This window comes from Molothrus aeneus, chromosome 11 (genome assembly GCF_037042795.1).
Source record: "Molothrus aeneus isolate 106 chromosome 11, BPBGC_Maene_1.0, whole genome shotgun sequence".
NCBI classification, from domain to species: domain Eukaryota; kingdom Metazoa; phylum Chordata; class Aves; order Passeriformes; family Icteridae; genus Molothrus; species Molothrus aeneus.
The window spans coordinates 12,742,211-12,763,019 of NC_089656.1; the positions used below are offsets into that span (position 1 = coordinate 12,742,211).

Sequence of the window (20,809 nt, forward strand, 5' to 3'; positions counted from 1 at the left end):
TATTCGATAACCAGCATCAACAAGGGTCAGGCATCTTAGCTGCCTGCCCCAGTAAAATCCAACAGTTTGCCATTGCAGGCACTAGTCAGGATCACTATTTTATGAAGTCCCAGATGGATTTTAAAGCTACTCTTCACTTAAATTTTATTAAAAGATTTGAAATTTCTAAAGCATTTTCAAGGAAAAAAAATCCTGGCAAGTTCTCACTCCCCCTCAGAGCAAGCACCAGAAGTAGTATTTTGTTCTAAAAACCACTAAAATCCAGGTGCAGGGAGGGTAATGCAACAGCTACTGACCATTTCCACCTACTCAAAAAAAAAAAAAAAAAAGGGGCACAAAAAGAAACTCCCTTGCAGTTTTCTGAGTCAGTTTTGTTTCTTCACATTCAAACCTGTGGATGCCTGGATGGGTGGGAAGGAGGTTTTGTTTCTTGGGAGCTAAATCACTGGCTGTTGTCCGTGGAAGAACTCAGGTTTAGAGGGATATCCCCTTGGACACCCCCAGAGGACATGTAGGAAGCTATATTTTCAGAAGGAACATAAAGTGAGGAATTTTCAGGCAAGCTGAGGAGGTCGTTCCCAAAGATGGACTGACGGTCGAGGAGGAACTGCTGGGCACTCTCAAGGATGACATCTTTCCCTAGGAATAGACAGCAGAAAATTCAGCTTCTGAAAGGCAGGCTGCCTAGTTTTACATATGTAGAACTGAAAATTGACAAATCCCAACTGCAGCAGTGACTGAGGAGCCTCACTCCAGCAAAATCACTGGGAAACACCTGAGTAGAACTTGGACTGACTCAAAAGCCCATTAAAATCAAGGGGAGCCTGTGCAGGTCACCAGGTGGGTTCTGCCTGAAAGCTGAGATGCCTCACATGTGAAAAATGGACAACTGAATGTTGGAGACACTGAGAAGAGGATGTGAGCAGCTGCTCTTCTTCACCCAAGATGTGTCTTTCTCCCTCCTCATAGACAGGCTTTGCAAACGGGGGATTCTCAAGGACTCTCTTCAGTGTACCTGGGCTTTTAATGCCTTTGAGGCGCTCATGAAAGAGGCTGAGGCTGGAAGTCCTTGAATGACACACAATGAATCAAAACTGGGGCAGGTTCAGGTGGCTAAAGCACCAAACTGGGGCTCACAAGAGCTTCTCTTTCAGGAGTGTCCCAGCTGAACACACATGAACATACATCACAATTCCACAGCCAGGGCAACACTCCTGGACTCACATCTAAGGTGAATAACACACTTTACCAGAGTCAGCAAGTGGATCAGCTGGACTGTTCCCTTGAGGGCTGCTAAAAGGTCTGGAGAAGGGGACATACAGCCTGTGCCTCTGGCTGCCAGCAGCTACTGGGGCACCTCCTCTGCAGCAGGAACCAGAGGAACCCCAAGACTGTACCAGCTCTTACCACCCCTACCCACTGAGATCACCACATTGCTCTGAGGTGGCAATGAACAGGCAGAGAAAACAGTGGAAACACTGACAGTCATGATGGGAACCCACTGCAAAACCAGTTCAATTCCATTTACACCTCAGTTTATCCCCCATCCTTTTCCCACTTCTCAAGAACTGCCTTAGCAGCTGCTGTGGGAGCACTGCTGCCTGACAATCATGAAAGTAAAATGACAGCTGTGGTTTGCTCCCTCAAATGGCAAACTGTTAGTGCTGGACATCCTCTCTGACTGCCTGAACTACACCCTACTGCCAGCTCCACAGAGCTGCTGCTGCTCCTACCTGGGCAGGTGCTGTTGAATGGTGGGTTGAACACTTTTGGGGGCAGCTCAGTTGCACTCTTCTCCAGATCCACTGTGAGTCGCTGCATCTTGGTGCAAAAATATAAACTACAATGTACAATTATACAAAGACAGGGGAGCTTGTTAGAACTAGGCCATGTCTGAGCACCAGTGCTTCACCCCACTGCACAACACCCACAGGAACACAAGCCATCCTCCCTGCCCAGCCTCTCCTCCCAGCCTCAGTGCCCTTCACTGGGACAGCCACACTCGGGGGCAGATCTGCCCAAGGACAGGGCGGTGGGAGGGGCAGTCCCCCATTCAGCATTGGCTAATGTGGTGTGAAGCTCATGAGGGGCCAGGCTGCTGTCACTGTGGCTGCCATACAGAGCAAACTCACAGTCCTCTACAGCCAGTAACGAAGAAGAAAGAGATTTTCTTTCCATTTTCCAATGCCTGTCTTTAAAGTGAAACAGGTTTTTGCTTACATAGTGCTCTAGGCACAGAGTTCCTGCATGTATTGCTTCCATGCTTCCCCATGCTCATGACTTCCTGTAGAACAAGCAAGAGCTCCTGGGAAATTTAGTGGGCACAAGGACTGAACTATTGAACATTGCAGCCTCCTTTCCTGGCCTTTTCTTGCAATTCCTTTTAAAAGGCTACAGCCTTTGCTTCCAAGACTTGCTAATTAATATTAACTATTTCTTAGACACTCTCCTTCCTAACGCTAAGGAAGTGGAATTACCTAGTAAATTCAAAATTATTAAAACCTAAAAAGGATGTTGATACCATGAAGAAGGCTTAGAGACCTTTTACATTTCATTAGAGTAGATAACACTCTACTTGTTCATCTGTAGAGATATCTGGCAGAACCATCCAAGCCTTCATCCAACTTGGCTGTCAGCAAGAGCTCTGAAAATTCACTCTCTATCACACAGAAAAGGAACTCAGCCATGCAATTCACTTCCAACCTTAATCCTTCTGTGAGTCTACAGTTTCCTTCACTGTTTATTAAACCTGCTCTTTCTGCACTGCAAAAATGTCTCTGTAAGTATCAATTCCAAAGAAATACTGCCAATTTCTCCTTGTTTTTTCATGTACAGTCATGCAGGAATCTCTGTTGTAACTGCATGGTATTTTACTACTCCTGAAAGATGCAGGGATGGCTGCACTTTGTAAAGGTATATCTTATAAAGAGCTCTGGCACAAAGACACTTTATAAATCTATGGTATTAGTGGGATGCGACATTCTCACTAAGAGAAAGCTTAGAGCAGCCAGCTGCAATTAAAGCCTCCAGGACACCAACAGTCAGTCAGAGCTTGTCTCCAGACAAAGCTTGGCTGAGTGGGAAAAACAGGTCAGGAGTATAATACAGCACTGCCATGGTGTCCCCAGGAGATGCCTACGTGCTGTGCTTCAGCTCACTCTCCCCTCTGGTTATGAAATAACTCCCTCAGTTATGCACAAGCTCTGCTTCATAGTTCCATTATTCTTTAGGCAAGGAGATCTAGGGGAAGGTGTCCCTGCAGTGGGCAGGGGCTTTGGAACAGGGTGAACATTGAGGTCATTCCACCTGGGCCATTCTGGGTTTCTCTGATTGCTGTTTTCACAGCTCAGAAACACACAGCTCTTACCGGGGGCAGACTGGCTTCCATTTCAGTCACATTCCACTCACTCAGAGATAAATTGGGATTAAAGACCTGTTGGGACAAAAATACAGTTATGGCTGTGAAAGGTGGGATGGTTTGGGATTCTCAGCCCTCCCCTGCCTGCTGGAGGTGCAGCCCTGCACTACCTGAGCCGCAGGCAAAGGCTCCTGGGCTGACTCGGGGCACAGCGGGGCTGGGGCACTTGTGCTGCCTGCCAGGGGAGGGACAGCACAGACACCCCATGCCACTGTCCTGTCACTAACCAGGGCAGCTGCACACTCAAATCAAAGCCCTTTTCTGCTGCTCTTCAGTCCTAGAACACTTCCAGACTGATATGACTTTTAAAAGCATTCCAGAATTTAGTAGCAGAGGGCAGGTTACTGTTGCATCAGGGCTTTGGTGGCAATTTCTTGACAAGTCTCAGCAATTTGGGAAAAGGATCTGTTGATCTGAGGCCAATTTTATGATTCATTCTCACTCTTGTGACAGTTGCACAGAGAGGGAAGTGTGTCAGTAACAGGAAAACACTTCCTAATGAGAAACAAGAAACAGAAACCAACAGTCAGTGATAGAGCAGGACAGAAAAGCTCTCTGTAAAGTCAGAATCAACCACAGACACTTGGGAACTGCTTGAAGAGAATAAGATTGATTTTTTTAAAATGACTTTTCATCTGTTTATCCATGCAAGCTTACCATGTGCCTTTATCTGAAGCACCTCCTCAAGGGGCCATATATTTGACATATCGATTTTTTTCTTACATACAGAGTTATTTGATTATTGGCAAAAACCTTTCATATACCAACTATATGTACAACAAAGAAATAAACAAACCTTCCTGTTTCTGCATGTCTGCTTAAGAAAAAGCCACCATCCATTTCTAAAGAAAGGTGATCTAAGAACTGAGACTGATAAATAGCTCAGCAGAGAGAGGATTTTACATTGGCTACACTTACCAGAATATGAGGAAGAGGGGAAGGTAGTAAAAGCTAAACACAATATAGGAATATCTAAGATGTAGAATATGAAGAAAATAAATTAACCCCTACAAAGCAATTACGAAACTAGCTAGACTATATTAAACCTATTTTACATAAATGTATCAGGTCTCATGTTTATTTCTTCACCAAATGCAGTGTTTTGTGGCCTAGAAGTTCAAATATGCACATTAAAAAAAAATAAAGGCACAATTTAAAGCTGAAATCTCATGAGCAAGTTAAAAGTAATAAGCTGAAATCTCATGAGCAAGTAGCTGTGACTCCACAGGCTACACGTGGCAGACAAAATGCCACATGAGAACAAGCAGCATGACCTGACTCACAGCCCAGAGGAACCTCTGTGAACTTCACAGCTCTGTTTGCTGCAGCCTTCCCAGCAACACTCACATCCAAGAGGCTGGCAGGCTCCAGGCTGTACTGCTGGCTCCTCAGCAGCAGCTGCAGCCCCTCCAGGCTCCAGTCAGTGCCTTCCAACGGGTCTGAAATATCTGTTCTGAGAAAACACAAGGGGAAACATTGCCACAAAGGAAACTTTGCAGAGATACCTACAGAAAGCAGGACTGAGCAGTCTCCCAAAAGGATGTTCCTGTTTAAATCTCTTTTTGAAAACCAAGAGCCCGCTGTCAGCCTGGGTTTATGCCATAAAACTTGGTTTAATCCCAGAGTACAACTCAGCAGAGCACACAGGGGACTGGGCAGATGGTAAAACAAATGAGACAATCCCTCTCCTGGGTGACACGTGGTTTGGGGATGGATGGTCTGTGCATATCTCCTCAACACTGGGAAAATTAAAGCTTTCCTTAGAATAAATCCTTTTAGAAATGCACTTGGAACCAGAACAGGCTGCATTACCATTCTCCTTGGTCCAAGATGCCTGAATTACTGTTAACTAATGGTTTTTAAAAGAGTGACTTTTAGCTGCAGGCATTTACCCTGCAGGCTGCATTTACTAGAGACATTCAGCTAAAAGAGCAACAGTGAGGCCCTGCTGTGATTAAACCCCCAAAAGCTATTAAAATTTTCTGTTAAAATCAGATCTTTAAAAAAGGGATTACTTTTCTTCTAGTAATATGTTTTTAAGCATCCACTGTGTTCAGAGGGAGGACTTTGATTCTCTTGTAAGGACTTAAAGGAAAATGGAAGCTTTTCTGATAACCCTATTGTGTTTTGGGTTGCCCTCCCCGATGGTCCTCCTTACACTGCTGCAGTTGCTATCAAGAATGAACTGCAGTGAAGTTCCACATCCTCCACCGATCTGCACCACGCCTTCCTTCTGCTGGACACTCCCCCTTGACATGGGTGCTGTTGGGATTTCAGCCCCAGAGCACAGCCCCAGCAGTGGCTCACTGGGATCACCCTGGGGCTGAGCCTGGTGTCACAGTGCCAGTGCCCTGGGCAGGGGTGTAGCACAGGCCAGTGCAGGCCTGCAGACAGACACAGATCTGGTCTGGGCTCCAGATGTCACTCAGACCTTGGGGCAAATCCCTCTCAATGCAAAAAGCCTCTTCCTGCTCCCACAGCTCTGATGCACATCCTCTGACAGCTCTTCCTCTGCTGGCTCCTTCAAGCAGGTGATCCACATGTCCCCTGCCTCTGTGAACTGTCCCCTGGCATTCAGGGCTCCTCTGGCAGGTGCCACAGGTCCAGGATGGGCTCATCAGGCTGCACTTGGCTGCTTGCAGTCACCCTCCCTCCCCACCCTGGGAGCAGAGGGCCACGAGCAGGCAGGGCCACAGCTCTCCCTGGCTCCTCACCTGTCCAGCAGGGCCCTCCTGCCTCTCCTGTCAGGTGCCTGGGAGGTCCCTGGTGGGGCTGCAGCACAGCTGCCCTTGCCCTCCAGGACAGACTGGACCATGGCCACGGGCAGCACTGGGGGCTCGGAGCAGGCGCGGCAGCCGGGCAGGGGCACCTCGGGCTCGGCGCTGCCTTTCACTCCAGGGCTCACTGGTTCCTCCTTGATCAGCATGAGGCACTTCTCCCTGCAGCAGAGACAAGGCTCAGCACCACACACAGCTGCTCTGCAAAGGCCTCAAGCCACTGGGAAGAGCAAGAGCACAAGGCCTTGCTTCCACTTCCCATCAAACTGCTGCAGAAGGTCTTTCCATTTCCTCAGATGGGCAAAAGAAGCCAGCAGCCTCTCTTTCTTTTCAGCAAGCTCCAGAAACATGCTCATGTATTGCTGGAATGCAGCTGGAATATCTGCAGTCATTTCATCAGTCACAGCTATAATGAATTTGCCCCATTCAATTGTTTTGCAAATACAGAAAACAAATTTCTGCAAACGGATCATCTCTTGGGTGAATGTTAGGGACAGGTTAAAGGGACACTGGGCTAAAGAGATTCCCCTGAAAAAGAAAAGTCTCCACCCTAGAGATAAGAATGGGATCAGTAAGACCCTCCCAAGCAGGAGTGAGGATTGGATCAGCAAGCATTCTAGAGATCCCAATGACACAGGTCAGGATCTTGTGGCCCTGCAGGACTTGAACAGAAGCTGTTGAGATCTGACAGTCATAGTCAAATGTTTTACTTGGTTGGAGGCAGAGGTTTGCCTTTTCCAATGGAAAGGCACCCTAAATTATTTCCAGATGGACAAATTGAAATTTTGTTTAGAAGCATTTTTTGTGTAAAAACCTACTCTGTGTTACTTGTAGGAGACTTTAGAGCTCCCTGTGAACCTGCACAGCTGGAGCCAAAGTGACAAAGGCACGGAGATAACAGGGATGGTGTGTGACACTACAGAGCTTTCCTCAACATTCCTTTCAGACCATCTTCTCATCTCGTAGGGCCTAAATTCCCACCAGAAACACAGCTGATTTAGGAGGTACCACACCTGAACTGACTGGGGCCATGGCAGGCTCAGCTGTTAAAAATTGTGCAGACACAGAGCAGATCAGAGGCCACCAGATGGCACTCAGTAATTAGTAGAAATAAGCAATTAACTTGAAGGATATATTAAAGATTTTCTGCTTTAGAAATGGCTTCCAGGTCTGTTTTTTTTTTTAATCTGCAGCTCTTTACATGCTTCTAGTTAATTTTATGGCTATGGTTTCAATTATGCAACAGATTTACAGGCAATTTCTAGAGCATAACTAGAAATTATACTGCCTTGCCTCTATGCCTGAGAAACTGTTTCCATGATTCATCTGTCTACTTACTTTCCACTGACATAGCTTTAGCTATTCTGCTGCTAGCCCTAAATGCACTGCATGTCTGTGGCAGGAAGAGATAAGCATTAAAATACCTCTGCATTCAGTTCTTAAGTTACTGGGGCCTTTTCACAGAAAAGTTGTCAAACATAGGAAGTTGTTGTGATGCAACCTTTCTGTTCTCATTAGCTGTTAGATGTACAATTTGATTGCTTCTTCCCTGCCAAAGCCAAAAGGAAACCCTCCTTTCTCTCTCTCAACAAACCCAACAAGTGTTAGTATCTCATTATTTGATTAAGTCTGAGACAGTCCCTGTCTTAGGACTTGGGACGAAAGAAACAGGGAATATTTCTCAAAGAGGGGAGTGGAAGTTCTCAGCATGAAACTCAGGACTTTGTTTTGAAAGTTATGCTGTTATTACCCCCCCTCTAATTCTGAAAACCTGACCCAATTTGCAAACTGGAAAAAAGCATTCCATCCCATATCTCTATAGAGATTTGTGAATCAGACAAAAACTTTGGTAGAATTACAGCCACAAAAAACTCTTGAGAAGAGTTGCTTAAGCATGTTTATACCAAACTCTCCCTATTTTTAATCACAAACATGTTTACCTGTCATTTTCAGGAGGGGATTGCATATTCATGATGTTGGATGGTGATGCTTCAGTAACATCAGATATGATGGGTCCTCCAGCGATTGCGGGGCTGTTTAAACAAGAGGCAGGCTCTGTCGAGGGCTAAGAGGAAAGCAAAAAGCAAAAGTCATACAGATTTATCCTTCTGACCCCAAAACAGGTCCAAGACCCTGTCTGAGATGGTTAGGGCTTATTCACTGTGACTTTGAGTCCCCCCTTTATGAAAGCCAAGAAAGCTTTTACCTACTATGCAACATTATAATTTCCTCTCACTTTTCCTCCAACCGCACAGAGGTACAGGTGTGAAATAAACCCTCTGAAGTGTCAGCAACCAAAGGTTTTACCATGTCTGACATTTTGCCTAGACTGTTCAGCTTCCTCTGGAGGAAAGATCCAACACAGCCCAACAGGGCTGTATGAGCCTCTCATGCCAGCTCACGTATTTTAACTGCATGACAGAAGTGTCTGGTGTCTGCTCTGATGATCATGGGGATCCCTCAGAGGGTTCAGAAATCCCACTTTTAGAAATCACTTCTTCCTCTCTTCCCTCAAGGTGAACCAGGCTGGGGTAACAACATGGAGAGTTCAGTGTGCAGGGTCTGCCTTTCCCCACAAAGCCCATGGCCTCTGTCATGAAGGCATCCATGAAACTGGGGAGCTGAAGGAGTTTTAAATGTCACCCAGCTTAGCAAACCTCATTTCTTCTTCACTGCCAACTCTTGCCAAGTTACTTACTCCATAATCTCTATTATTGCTTCAAACATTCCCCCCCAGCCAAAGCCATCCCAAGAGCCCAGAGGCTGCACCCACCGACTGGATGAAATAGGGCTCATGGAAGGGCTCTGGGGACAAATGCCGGCTGAACTTGGACACTGGTGGAGCTGAGATCCCGTTATCAAGCATCAGAGGTCTGTGGAGAGAAACACTTTTGTCTTCCAGCATGTACTGACTGGCTCCTGGCTGCTGATACACAAAACATCCCTGAGCCAAGAGGTCTTCTCCCCTGTCTGCTCTGGTTCTCCTCAGCTCTAAGAGTCTGTCTTGCTCAGTGTTACGGGCAACAGTTTTGCAGGAGGTCACCACCAAAAAAGAGCATTACCCAACAGAGAGGGGAAGGATGCAGACCTGCCCAGGCTGCCCAAACCTACCCAGAGCCCCCAGGCAGCATTCTGCTCTGCACCAGCTCCAGGCTGCACACCATCCTTTCCTGCAGCCATTTAGAAGAGGCAGGAAAACACAACTGTGAAAGATAAAACACTAAGGATGCAGATATAGACACAAGAGCCGAGGTTTCTGGAAGACAGACTTTTGTGTTTCCAAGGAAGCAGAAACTCAAATTACCTTGCAAATTGCAGCTGGTTGTGTGAAGTGTAACCCCCATTATAAGAGGGGAAATACAGTTGCTGTGCAGGTAGTTCTGTGCTCTTCTGCCCTTTTCAGCACAGTTTCTCACTAATTATTTGCCTTTTTACAAAAAAACAGTGGTCTAACACATTTCTTGGGCTGCAAAGCTTTTACAGGGAGGACACAGCCCTGACCATGAAAATTAGAGATCAGATCTGGCATCTCTTTTCTCTGCTTGCCCACTCTACTGGAGGAAAATTTCCCCAGTCATGAACCTCAGCAGCTGCTATTCTCCCCTTGAGCCCTTTTCTTTGCTATCTGCAGTGTTTAGCTCTTCCAAGAGGCTCAGCAGAGGGGGTAGGCAGAGATGCACATACCCTGCTGGCTTGTACAGATTATGGGCTCCTTCATTCAATCCTGTGTTGTCTTTACAATCCTCACAAGAGGAGTCAGTCAAGAACCAGGACACTGACTAATGAAAATTGCCTCCTTTGAGCTGCTTGTTGGAGGTTTGGCTCCTTTCTCTGCAGCATGGAGAAGTTTCTAAGTTGTCAAAGGCCGCAAGGTAGTAAAGGTGGGAACTGGAGGCAGGTCCCTGTCCTCAGCAAATTCCACTCAATAGTCTCTTCCCCTTCTTTAAATCACAAGCAGCACAGGGCAAGAAAGGCATAGCTGCTCTCCTGAAAGGCACTAAGCTTCCTAATTCAAGTCTTTACATAAATTTTTTACATAAATATACTTGCCTTTAAGAGCCTATCTAAAGATATCCCTCAGCTAAAATTTTTCCCACCTTCCTCTTTGTAAGGCCTGCAGGTTAACACTACCAAGCCAGTGTTGGACACACACCACATTCAGTGACTGTGGGTCAAACTGAAGATGTCTGTGGGCTGCCAAGTGGCAAAACTGGAACCTGCAGGAGCAGCAGTTGGGTCCTGCCCTTTGGCCTCCCTCTAGTTAGCACTCCCATGTCCCACTGCGTGCTGTGTTCCCCAGATAAAGGTCACAAGCTGACAGGGTGCTTCTCCACAGAGCAGTGAATGGGGCTGTCAGCAGGTCTGACTCTGCACTTCAGCCCATTCAGCTGCCATCACCATGGAGCCTGGTCCGGTGACCGCCCGCCCGGGCGAGCTGAGCTTGTGCTTTTACTGAGGGGGCAGCATTATGCACCCGTGAGCGTGTGCACCACACACAGGGACTTACAGCTTCCTCTTTATCCCAGAGCTGCTGGCGCTTGATTGGAGCTGGCCAAACAGAAACTGAATCAGCTGTCAGGAGAGATCAAAATCCGGTGTTAATCAGCAGAGTGATTCAGCACTCCCTGCTCTCGCAGCCATTCTTATCTCACACATTCCTCCCTCCCAACAGCACCCCAAAGCTGGGAGCAGCCATAGAATATAGGAGCCAAACTGCATGAGACATTGGAAACAGAAATGAGCTGTCCAAGAACTCAAAACAGCCTGCCTGGCTTTCAAGGGACACAGCCAGGTGCCTGCTTTGTGCAAAGGTTCCCGCATGCATGTGCTCAGTACTTTCTCTCTTCACTTTGTGCATGAAGAACTTCAGCTGGTCCTAACAGACCTGTGAAGTGCACATGCAAACATTCCTAAGCCTGGAGTTAGAGCTGGATCCGTTAGAGTTTTCAGAGACACTTAGAAGAGGTGCTGTAAAGTCTGACAAAGATTTTGCAAGTCAAAGAGGCAACTCCCTACAGACAGCCTGGATGGAGGTCTGAGCTCTTTCAGTTGAGTTTTTCAGTTCTATGAATGTCAGTGTTGATACAACAGGACACTAAAAAGGAAGCAGAGTAGCTTTGGAGAGGAATCACTTAGCAACATATTCCCAGGTCAGCTTGAACTTAATGCTCTTCTTTGACCTCCAAACAAAGAGAGCATTATTATTATATATCACAGCTGGCCTTACTCATTGCTCAATATAACAAAATAGAGTTGCATAAAAGCCTCTACAATGAAGCATGTGGCTGCTCCAGCCTCAGAGCTGGAGGAAGGCTTGATAGCCTCGTGCATTTCTGTCCAGTCCTGTGACTCCATGATGCCACGTGAGGGTCAGAACGTGGGGACTGGGATGTGTGACATGCTCAGTCATGTCAGCACCATCCAGGAATCACTGGAGAGGCCTTTTCTATACTGGTCATGCTAGATTTTAAGGGAGATGGTTCTGCAGCCTAAAAGGTTGTACAGTAATTCCTCAACTATACCAGTAATGCCAGAAAATGTAAAAGTTGCTGTTACATTCCCCCAGTGGGGCAATGGGTGGCCAATTCTGCCACCTGCAGCTTCCTCTTGCGAACAAATGGAAGAGGAAGATTTGGGAAGCCCAAAGGCACTGGTACAACCAGAACACAGCCAACACAGGGCAATTAGTGAGAATTGTGCTCTCCTCCCAGGATTTCAACAGAAAAGTGGTTTCTAACATCAAAGAAAGGACTGACACAGAAATTAAAATCTTTTGCCTAAAGGCACGGTCTGTGCTTTGTTAATGACCTGTTTGTATAGGACACATAAAAGCATCACACAACTTAAAAGAAAGGGAAAATAATTACACTGCAATATCACAGTGTGGAAATATGGGACAAGAAAAAAAAATCAGAGGACATAGACCAGACAGCACAAGCAAGTTTGGAGTTTATATGATAACTACCTTGTTGATGACTTTCTGTTGCTGTGAGTGGTTCTGCCGCAGAGAAACAACTTCCCGCCAAAGAACTTCATTTTGTCTGAAAGTGAAACAGACATTTTCCATGAGAACAGAAACACCAACAGCCCATGGTGCTGCCATGATAGCAGTAGATTCAACTGTGCAAAGTCTGTCTCACTTCCGGGCTCTTGCAGTGTTTGGCTCTTTTCAGGGTCCCAAACAAGCTCACACAATTGCCTTCCTTTTTCTTCCTTGATCTCAAAAGAGCTGTAGATCAAAGCATGGAGGAAAAACATAAAGAGAAGCCAAAATTTATAGGGGAAAGTAACAGGAGGACACATGTTTTTGTGGAAGATTTGGGCCAAACTCAGAATTTCAGCAAGGCCTGATTTGTGACTGTGAGTTATTTGGATCACCCACACTGTCCTTCCATGGGAGCCAAAAAAGCCCAACCTCTCCACAACTGCTCCAGTGCTCCCAAAGACAAGATTATGAACAGAGACCCTGTGTGTTCTACCTGCTTAAAACTCATACAAGTGGTGGTTCAAATGCATGTTTGGAGCAGACAAAAAGATGCTCCTGCATCTCAGAGCCTTGAACTAGGAGGACTGTAATGATGTTATTAGTGGGAGCCACTGATTTAACCCAGCACAGATCTGTGTCCAGCTTGCATAAAGGAAATGTATTTTCTGTCTGTAAATGAAGCAGCTCAGAGGGGAGCTTACAGGCTTGCTCTAACAGTCAGCCCCACTAGGTGGGAGGGAGAGAGGCAGAGTTTATTTACTGTGCTGCCTCCAAGTCTGGATGCCAGCCAAGTCCATGCTGCTAAAGGTTTTGCCAGCCAATTTATCTCCAGAGTATATGGATGTACCTAAACTGTCAGGCCAGCAAAACCTATCATACAGGTGAAACTGATAAATCCTTTTGCTTTTCATTCTTTCTAGTGTGGATGGATGCTAGAACTGGGAAGGTAAGGCCCAGAGATCTGAAGAGCACAGTAGAACAGCTTGTACAGCAAGAATCTCTGCAGTGAGCTTTCTGTACTGGTCCTGACAGGAATTTCAGCAAAGCAGCATTCCTTAGTCTGACAGCTTGCACTGGAGTTATGTCCTAATTGTTCTTCACCAGTGTAAATTTCTTAACATGGATTCAGCTTGGGATTTCTCCTCTGTCTTAGTTTATAAAAATCATATTATTTTCATCAGTTGAATGAAATTTTGCCAGATGGAGGGAAGGAGCAAGCAAATCAAAAGGGAGAATAAATTAAAATCAATGCCAAATCACTAATACTGGAACTCCTTAAAAATTAAATCAAATGCAAACCCAGAAACTCATTGCTGCTGTGTCTGGATTTCACACTGCAAACTCATGCATGTGGTAAGTGTGGGAGTCATTAAAAATTGATGCAGGATAAAAATATGTACCCATTGCATGTAAGGTGCTGGTCTGGAATGAAGTTTCCCAGTATGCAGTGTTACTCTTAAGGCCCACAATGAGAATGTCATCTGGTGGTGTATGAATATCAACTCTCATTATAAAAGAAAGGGTTTGGGTCTATTTGATTATTCAAGTGCTTTTTAAACACAGCTCTCTGTAAACAGTAAATTCTGCAGGCAAATAAAAACCTCTCCAAGTACATGATTTATAAAACCATATCCACTTCCTAATCTTTTAGTGACCATGTCTGAGTCAGAAAATCCCAGAGTCTCAGACAGCTGGAGGCAGCCCCATGCAGGATGCATTGCATCAGCTTGGTTTGCTCTTATCCAATAATTCTGGCCATGTCAGATGACACAGTCTCAGGGAGATGAGTCCATGGACTAAATTATACACAAGTTCTTATGTTGTATATTATAACATACTATATTTTTTAGGCCAGTCATAAATTTTGGAGGCAAACAGAAATGATGGCAGAAATGTAATTCCTTAATAGCTGGAGTGCACTCCACCACATTTCTGCCAAGGACTCTTGTATATGTGTGTGAGTCACATCTTTATCACCATTTCCATGTGGAGGCAATAGTTATCTAAGTCCCAGGTTATGCACATATTTCCTGTCTGACCTTCTCTGTGCCTTCCTCATCTGTGAAGGGAAAACAAACGAGACAGAGAGGCTGAGCATTAATTCATATTTTGTAGATCAGATGTGCATAGAAATCCTACATGTTGTTGTCTCAACAGATCTCTTGTCAGTCCCTGGCTCCACATGCTCCCTGGGGAGGGAAGTGTGCCAGGCTCCTCCTTTCAACCATTCCCCACTCCAGAAAAGCAAATGCCCATAGGAAGCAGCCTGAGTAGGATTCAACTCACTGCTTCATGTCCTGCACTTGACACTCCATGTTCTCCTGCTGACTTCTCAGAATCTGTACCTCGTATAGCAACCTGCTGAGGTCCTCCTGGCGCATCTTGGTCTCCTCACTTTTCACTACTGACACCTGAGGAGGAAGAAATCAGAGGTGGATTTTACCTGTGCAAGAAGGGCCATGGACAGAGAGAGTCATTGTGGTGGCCCAGGTGCAGGACTGTCACCAGCTGAAATACCAGGACAGGCCATGTGCCAAAGAGTCTGAACTATCCTAGGGGTACTATTGCAAGAGCCAGACAGAGCACAGTGCAGGACAAATCTATTCATACAGAGGGTCTGCTGGCAGATTACATTCCCTGTCAGAGTTGATTACAAATCAGCTTGGAGGGAAAACAAAAGTATTTTGAGTATCAGGGAGGAATTGATCTAGATTGATTTAATCTTTCTACTTTAACTAGAGATACCCAATCAAGCCTCATGTTTTACAGGGATGAGTCTGATGAAATGCTTCAAATTGACATACTACACTTGGATTTCCAAAAGGCTTTTGCTCAAGTCTCTTTTCAGAAGTTGCTATGCTAATTCACTGAGAGAACAACACTTTGGGGGTATTAATAATAGGTTAAAAGACAGAAAGCAGAGGGCAGGAGTAGACTGTTTCTTGTATAAGAAAAAGAGATGGCTGTTGAGGACCTTGCAGGACTTATGCCACATTTTCTCTAGGAAAGCAGCAACAATTCAAAGGCAGAGAGTGGGAAGCAAGCCTAGCCCTGCAGCATTACACAAGCATCTTGTGATAGAGAACAACAGAGCATAAAAACACAAACAAAACTCTGATGCAAGCCAAGCCCTGCAAATCAAAAACCCCCAGCCCAGGTGCACATGTGTGTGGGGAGGACAGGAACAAGACCAGGGTGATGCTGGAGTTATGCTGAGCAGGACCTGGCAGGTGCCTGTTCCCCCCTCCCACACAGTGCCCTCACCTTCCTCTTGATGTGCTCCAGGAGGTGCTCGTGGCCCTGCAGGAAGCAGAGGTGCTGGAACTCAGTGTCGTCCCTCTCAGGCTTGACCAGCCCGCCCTGCTCGATGTTCACCACCTTCCTGAAGCCATCTGCACAGAGAGCACACAGCTGATGGGCAACAGGACCCAGCACTCCCTGCACTTCCCACCCTCACCACTCTGAGGATATTTCTGATCACCCTCCACACTTTTTGAGCTGCCACTGCTTACCCCTGGACATGTTTTTGGGCCATAACCACCAGAAACCCAGGGCAGGGGAGAGCCCTGTGCATCCCACTGGCCACCCCTGCTGCAGCCTGTGCCATGAAAGCTTTTCCATCACAGGCATGTTTCAGCCAGGAGCTGAAATGTCAGCTTTTAGGGAATTCCTGCCTCAATTTGCAAGCCACGGGGATTCAGGGGAAGGTTTTTCAAAGGCACAGACCATCAACAGGTGCCACTTTTGGAAAAAGGGGTCACGTACACATTTGGAAATCTGCTTTGAGTAGTTTTCTGAAGTCCTTAAGTTTCTAAGTTGTATTTAAGGACTGGCCTAAAATTTACAAAAATACTCCTATAGAGTGAAATAGCAAAGTTAAAACTTGACTAAGGAACTTAATTACTCATTGAAAAAATTCCAACAACTATCAGAACAGTCATATTGTTGAAGTGGCTGAAAATTACACCTAAATCTCCTTTAAGGGGTAAAAATCAGCAAGGCAAAGTTTGCAGGGAGAAGAACTGTCTGTTACTAATTCAGTGATATGGCTGGTGAAGGGGATAAGCACAGGGCACAGCACCCACAAGAGCAGCACATTCTGGGGGAGGTGTCACAGTTGGTGGCTGGATAAAATTCCATATTGAATAAAATGGAAAATGAATAATAATAGGTCATCAAATCAATGCAAGAGAAGCAGAACACCTGGTAGGTGAAAGTTCTTAGCCCACATCCTGAAATGTAATCTAACAGAAATTCCATGCTGGAATTTAAGGTAAACAAGGAGATCACTACTCTGGGATCTGAGAGGCAAATCCTCTTTGGCAAAATCAATAATGCCACAACAAGTCATATACACGAGACCCCAAACTTTTCTCTGCACAGTTCTGTCCCGTGCCTTCTGTCCCCCCATATGTGTGGGGCCCACGTGCCTGGGCCCTGGGAGCTGCACTCACACATGTTCAGCTGCCTGACAAAGCTGGCCATGTTGTTGTGCTTGAAATACTTGGGCAGCACCTCCTTGGCAAAGCGGCCTTGGTCGAACACATGGAAGCTGGTGCCATTCTGCAAAGGAGACAAGGACAAAGGCAAAGTCAGGGGAGAGTCCCTGACCACGAGAGGGGCCCAGGAGGAGCCCTACAGCAGGGGAAGTCTTGTTCTCTGAACTGCCACCTTGAAGCTAAGAAGAGTGACAACAGCCCTCAATGTCAGATGTGCTCCTTTCAGTTCTGGTACAGTCAGGCCTCTGTTGCTGCAGGTTTGATCCTATTCTGCTTTTTCTCACTGCTTAGTTGAGAGTCTTGGATGTGAGAAAGAAACCATGATTTTTGTGCCCAAATAGCTGGTAGGTAGTCTGTGATCATCCCCTCTTGCACGGACTTCACAGAAAGACTCCAGTCTTAAGAAGGCCCTGAAAGTGGGAATTGCCATGACAACCCCTGCCATTATAAGCTCAGATCTAACCCCAGTCCATCTGCTCAGAGCACAGCAGTCCTGGAGGGAGCACGGCCTGGAGACATGGCACAAGAAACACAGCAAGGCAAGAAGCAAATCATCTCTGGAGACACCACACTTGCCCAGAAGCTCTACACACATTTTAATGATTATTTTTAATAATAAACAGCCACAAGGGCAACCCACAAAATGTTGACAGTCATGCTTTGCAGTCCAAGCTAGCAACACACGTGTTGATCAGATAAAGCTTCCATTTCTGGGGTTGCATTGCAATGATCCATGCCTGCCAAACAAGGCAAGCTGCCTGGGACTGCTGGCAGAGAAGATGCACTGCAGGCCATGTGCTTTCCCTGCCTGGCCTTCTACCTGCTGACAGCTACATCAGTGCAATGACATCAGCAGATATTAGGGACCTGCCTCAGCTGCAGCTGAGCTTGAAGGGACAAGAGCTAAAGACACCAGAGCCTGCAGTGTTAGCAGGGAGGGGTCTGACACCAGTACACCACAGTCATCCTCCTGCTGTGTTCAGTGCTACCAGCAGCAGGCAGAGGTGTGTCAGCCTGGGTGGGCATTCCCCAGGGGCTGGTTTGTGACACAGGACAGTGTTTTGCAAGAGCCCTCAGGCTCTGTGTGCAGGAGGAGGGTACCAGTGGTGTGAGTCCCACCTCACACCCATCAGGGGGTCTGCAGCTGCAAGGATGCTCTCAGGGAAGTGTGGAAATCTCTAAAACAGGGAGTGCAATCAGGGCCATGAGATAGCTCAGTGACTAAAGAGGGGCTGGTGTGTGCCTGCAGCCTGTCCATGGCCACCAGAAAGCAGCCAGCTGGCAAACCCCACTGCCCTACACTGCATTTCCATCAGCACATGGTGCCAGCTGTCTCTGAGCTCAGGCTCATTTGGCAGCTCTAACAATTAACACCCACTAACATGGGATCTGGCTCTGCTGCACTTCTGCTCCTTGCTTACTGCTGCAAACACTGAACATGACTGTGCCTCAACAGTGCTCTTTGACCATTTTTGGAGTCTTCCCTATCATTCCTTATCCCATGCAGCAGAAGCAAAGGCTGATCAAGCATTTAAGAGATTCACTGACAACCTGCATGCTGGAATTATCCTGTCTTTGAGAGTTTGCAGACAGGACAGCAGGAACCAGGGTTTCCCAACACTGCAGACACTGCCCAGGGGACCCAGCTGGTTTATTCTGCTTCCCTTGTGCTTCTGCCCCCTTACTCTGGGATACAGCAGTGTGTCCCAGTCTGGACCCACTGATGGAAAATGAGAAGCGTGAGAGTTTTGTATAGCTCAACAAGTCCTTATGGCCTCTCATGAGAGGCCATTGCTTTGAATTCAGGGCCACAATGTTCTCAGAAGCTGACACACTCAGAAAGGTTCCTACAGACACAAGAGACTTTGGGGGTACTGTGTGCTCACCAATGAACTGTGCATGTGTCAGTTTGTTCCCACACTGTGCCTTGGCTGTTTTACACAACAGGAGCACAAAGTCAGAGAAACTCTGGAAGTCTTTGCCCAAAGCAAAACTGACTCTGCAGCACAACAATTATGGCAGATGCTTATCTTTACTGCTTTTGACAGAACCACCAGGACAGACATGTTGTGCTCTGACAAGACAAGTGCTAGACCAGGAATTTGCCAATTCTCCCTTACTGCACCTCCATTAAAAAATTAATTTAATTACTTCTTGCCCAATCTACCACAGACACAGAGAGCAGACTTTTCCTTTCCACTTTACAGCAGACTTTAGTGTATATATAAATCATCACTGCATCTCCTCTCCATCTCTTCTTTATGCTAAGAAAAAGTTCACAGGTCCTTATGGGTCCTATTTTCTAGAAGTACTGATTACACCCAGAAATCTTAGGTATACACACAATGTCTCAGCTCCAACATCACTAATGTATAGAAGCTGAAGAATATGTGAAACATGGATACTTGCAACAATGGGAAAATGAGACACCTAAAAGCCTTACCCAAACCTCCAAGGATGCAGTTGCAGCCAATGTTAGTTTGCAGGAAAGCAAAGCACAGTGGTGGTCAGTCAAAAATAACAGTGTTCTAAGTGTTACAGAGAGGGGACTATTTACACAGGTTAGTAAATAATTTCTAGCTTTAAAATCCTTATTTAAAACTTGGTGGTTCTCAGAGGTATGGCCATGTAATACCAGCATCAAACAACCAAGGTCACAGATATCAATGCAGCTCCAATCCTGTCTCAGGTATTGAATGAAAACTCTACTGGACACAAAGTATATAAGAAAGGCTACTTTAGACTTTTTTACCACCCCCCTTTAAATTTGCTTGTGTTATAGATTCTTGATTTTGGAGAACAAGTTTATGCACACAGCTTATCTAATAACTCCCTGCTGAAAACAAATCATATTATTTGCAGCAAGTTGTAGGTCAAAAGCACAATGTGGTATCAAAGTGTTGTATAAAGGGGATAAATAATTTTATTTCATGATTGCACTTAGTATATTAATGCCTCTGTGACAAATAAGAAGCCAAAGAAAAGCAATCTATCCCTTTGAAGCTGTACAGACAATATATACTCACATCACCATGACCATTACACAGATTCATTGAAAAATCAAGTAAAGATCTTCCAAAATGATTTAGGGTGATAGTCTGAGATCTGTTTAAATTATAGGTTTGAATCTGAGTACTGAGTGCTGTTTATCTGCTTCCACCCAGACATTTGTGAGAGGCTGCTAAGAAACACATGTGAGATAATACCAAACAGCAGTGAAACTTTTTAAGGGCTTTACACATTTCCGATAAATGTTAGAGAGCTGCAGATTCAAGCAAGGTGAAAAATATTCTCTCAAAGCATGTGGAGTTCTTAGAATTAGAACATTAGGCACTTTTTAGGATGTTTCAAGTAAAATATGTAAATATTATAATTAAAACACCCACAAAACAGTTTCCCCTCTGAAAGAGAAAAATATTTCTGATAAATAGTACCAAGTATATCCAGAAGTGCTGTACTTGAATCCTGGTTTTTGCACTCTGCCAGTGACTGGGCAGCACCTGCCAAGCAGAGGGCAGCTCCTGTGCCATGCAGCTCTCCTGGGTTTCCCCTGTTTTTGCAGGCATTAGGGACACCCAGTACCTGTTGCACTTACAGAACTCCAGCAGATGAGATGGTTCGTTTCAGGGTCTTCCACCAGCGTCCAGAGTTTTGTCAGGAAGGCTGGGACATTGCTGGAGTATCCATCCATCACCAGAGAGCTGGGTGAATCCTGCATAGCTCTGTAGTGTCCCAGCTAAACTGACCCCATCGCCCTGGGCACGCCTGCTCCCCCGCACGCGCCTGCGTCCCGCAGAGAATGAGCCACCCAATTTTATCCCAGGCCAGTGGAAAGTAGGCAGCCAGGGAGTCACATCAGCAGTGCTGCTCACACTCTTAAAAACTCAGCACAATGGGATGGCATCACCAGCCCCAGAGAACAATGCACAGAATGAAAATGCACCGCAGCCGATCTCGCAGAGCTGTGAATAAATCCGCAGCATCATGCAAAGGGAACACGTGCTGCCCACCTTATGCTGGGAGGTGGGCAAGTCACCAGAGCAAACCCACCTGCCCAGAGTCTGGGGGACACACAGGCACAGAAATCACAGGTTTCTGAAGGCACCTGAGTTGTTAGTTTGGAATTTCC

At 46.0% G+C, this 20,809-nt stretch overlaps 1 protein-coding gene across 3 annotated transcripts; it reads right to left on the bottom strand.

The window, feature by feature from the left end:
• Window positions 1-339: 339 nt before the first annotated feature.
• Window positions 340-20,809, bottom strand: HSF4 (heat shock transcription factor 4). Of its 3 annotated transcripts, none has more exons than XM_066557678.1 (13): window positions 20,276-20,809; window positions 16,636-16,744; window positions 15,446-15,573; window positions 14,468-14,592; window positions 12,161-12,236; window positions 10,703-10,767; window positions 8,969-9,068; window positions 8,136-8,260; window positions 6,133-6,357; window positions 4,766-4,871; window positions 3,368-3,433; window positions 1,734-1,821; window positions 340-639 (listed from the first exon to the last, which is right to left on the bottom strand). In XM_066557678.1, the coding sequence occupies exons 1-13, from the start codon at window positions 20,396-20,398 to the stop codon at window positions 443-445; spliced, it is 1,533 nt and encodes a 510-aa protein (XP_066413775.1). In that variant the 5' UTR covers window positions 20,399-20,809; the 3' UTR covers window positions 340-442. The 3 variants fall into 3 exon arrangements, with proteins under 3 accessions (XP_066413775.1, XP_066413773.1, XP_066413774.1); XM_066557676.1 differs by lacking the exon at window positions 20,276-20,809 and adding an exon at window positions 19,124-20,006; XM_066557677.1 differs by lacking the exon at window positions 20,276-20,809 and adding an exon at window positions 19,124-20,006 and having other exon boundaries at window positions 528-639; window positions 1,734-1,840.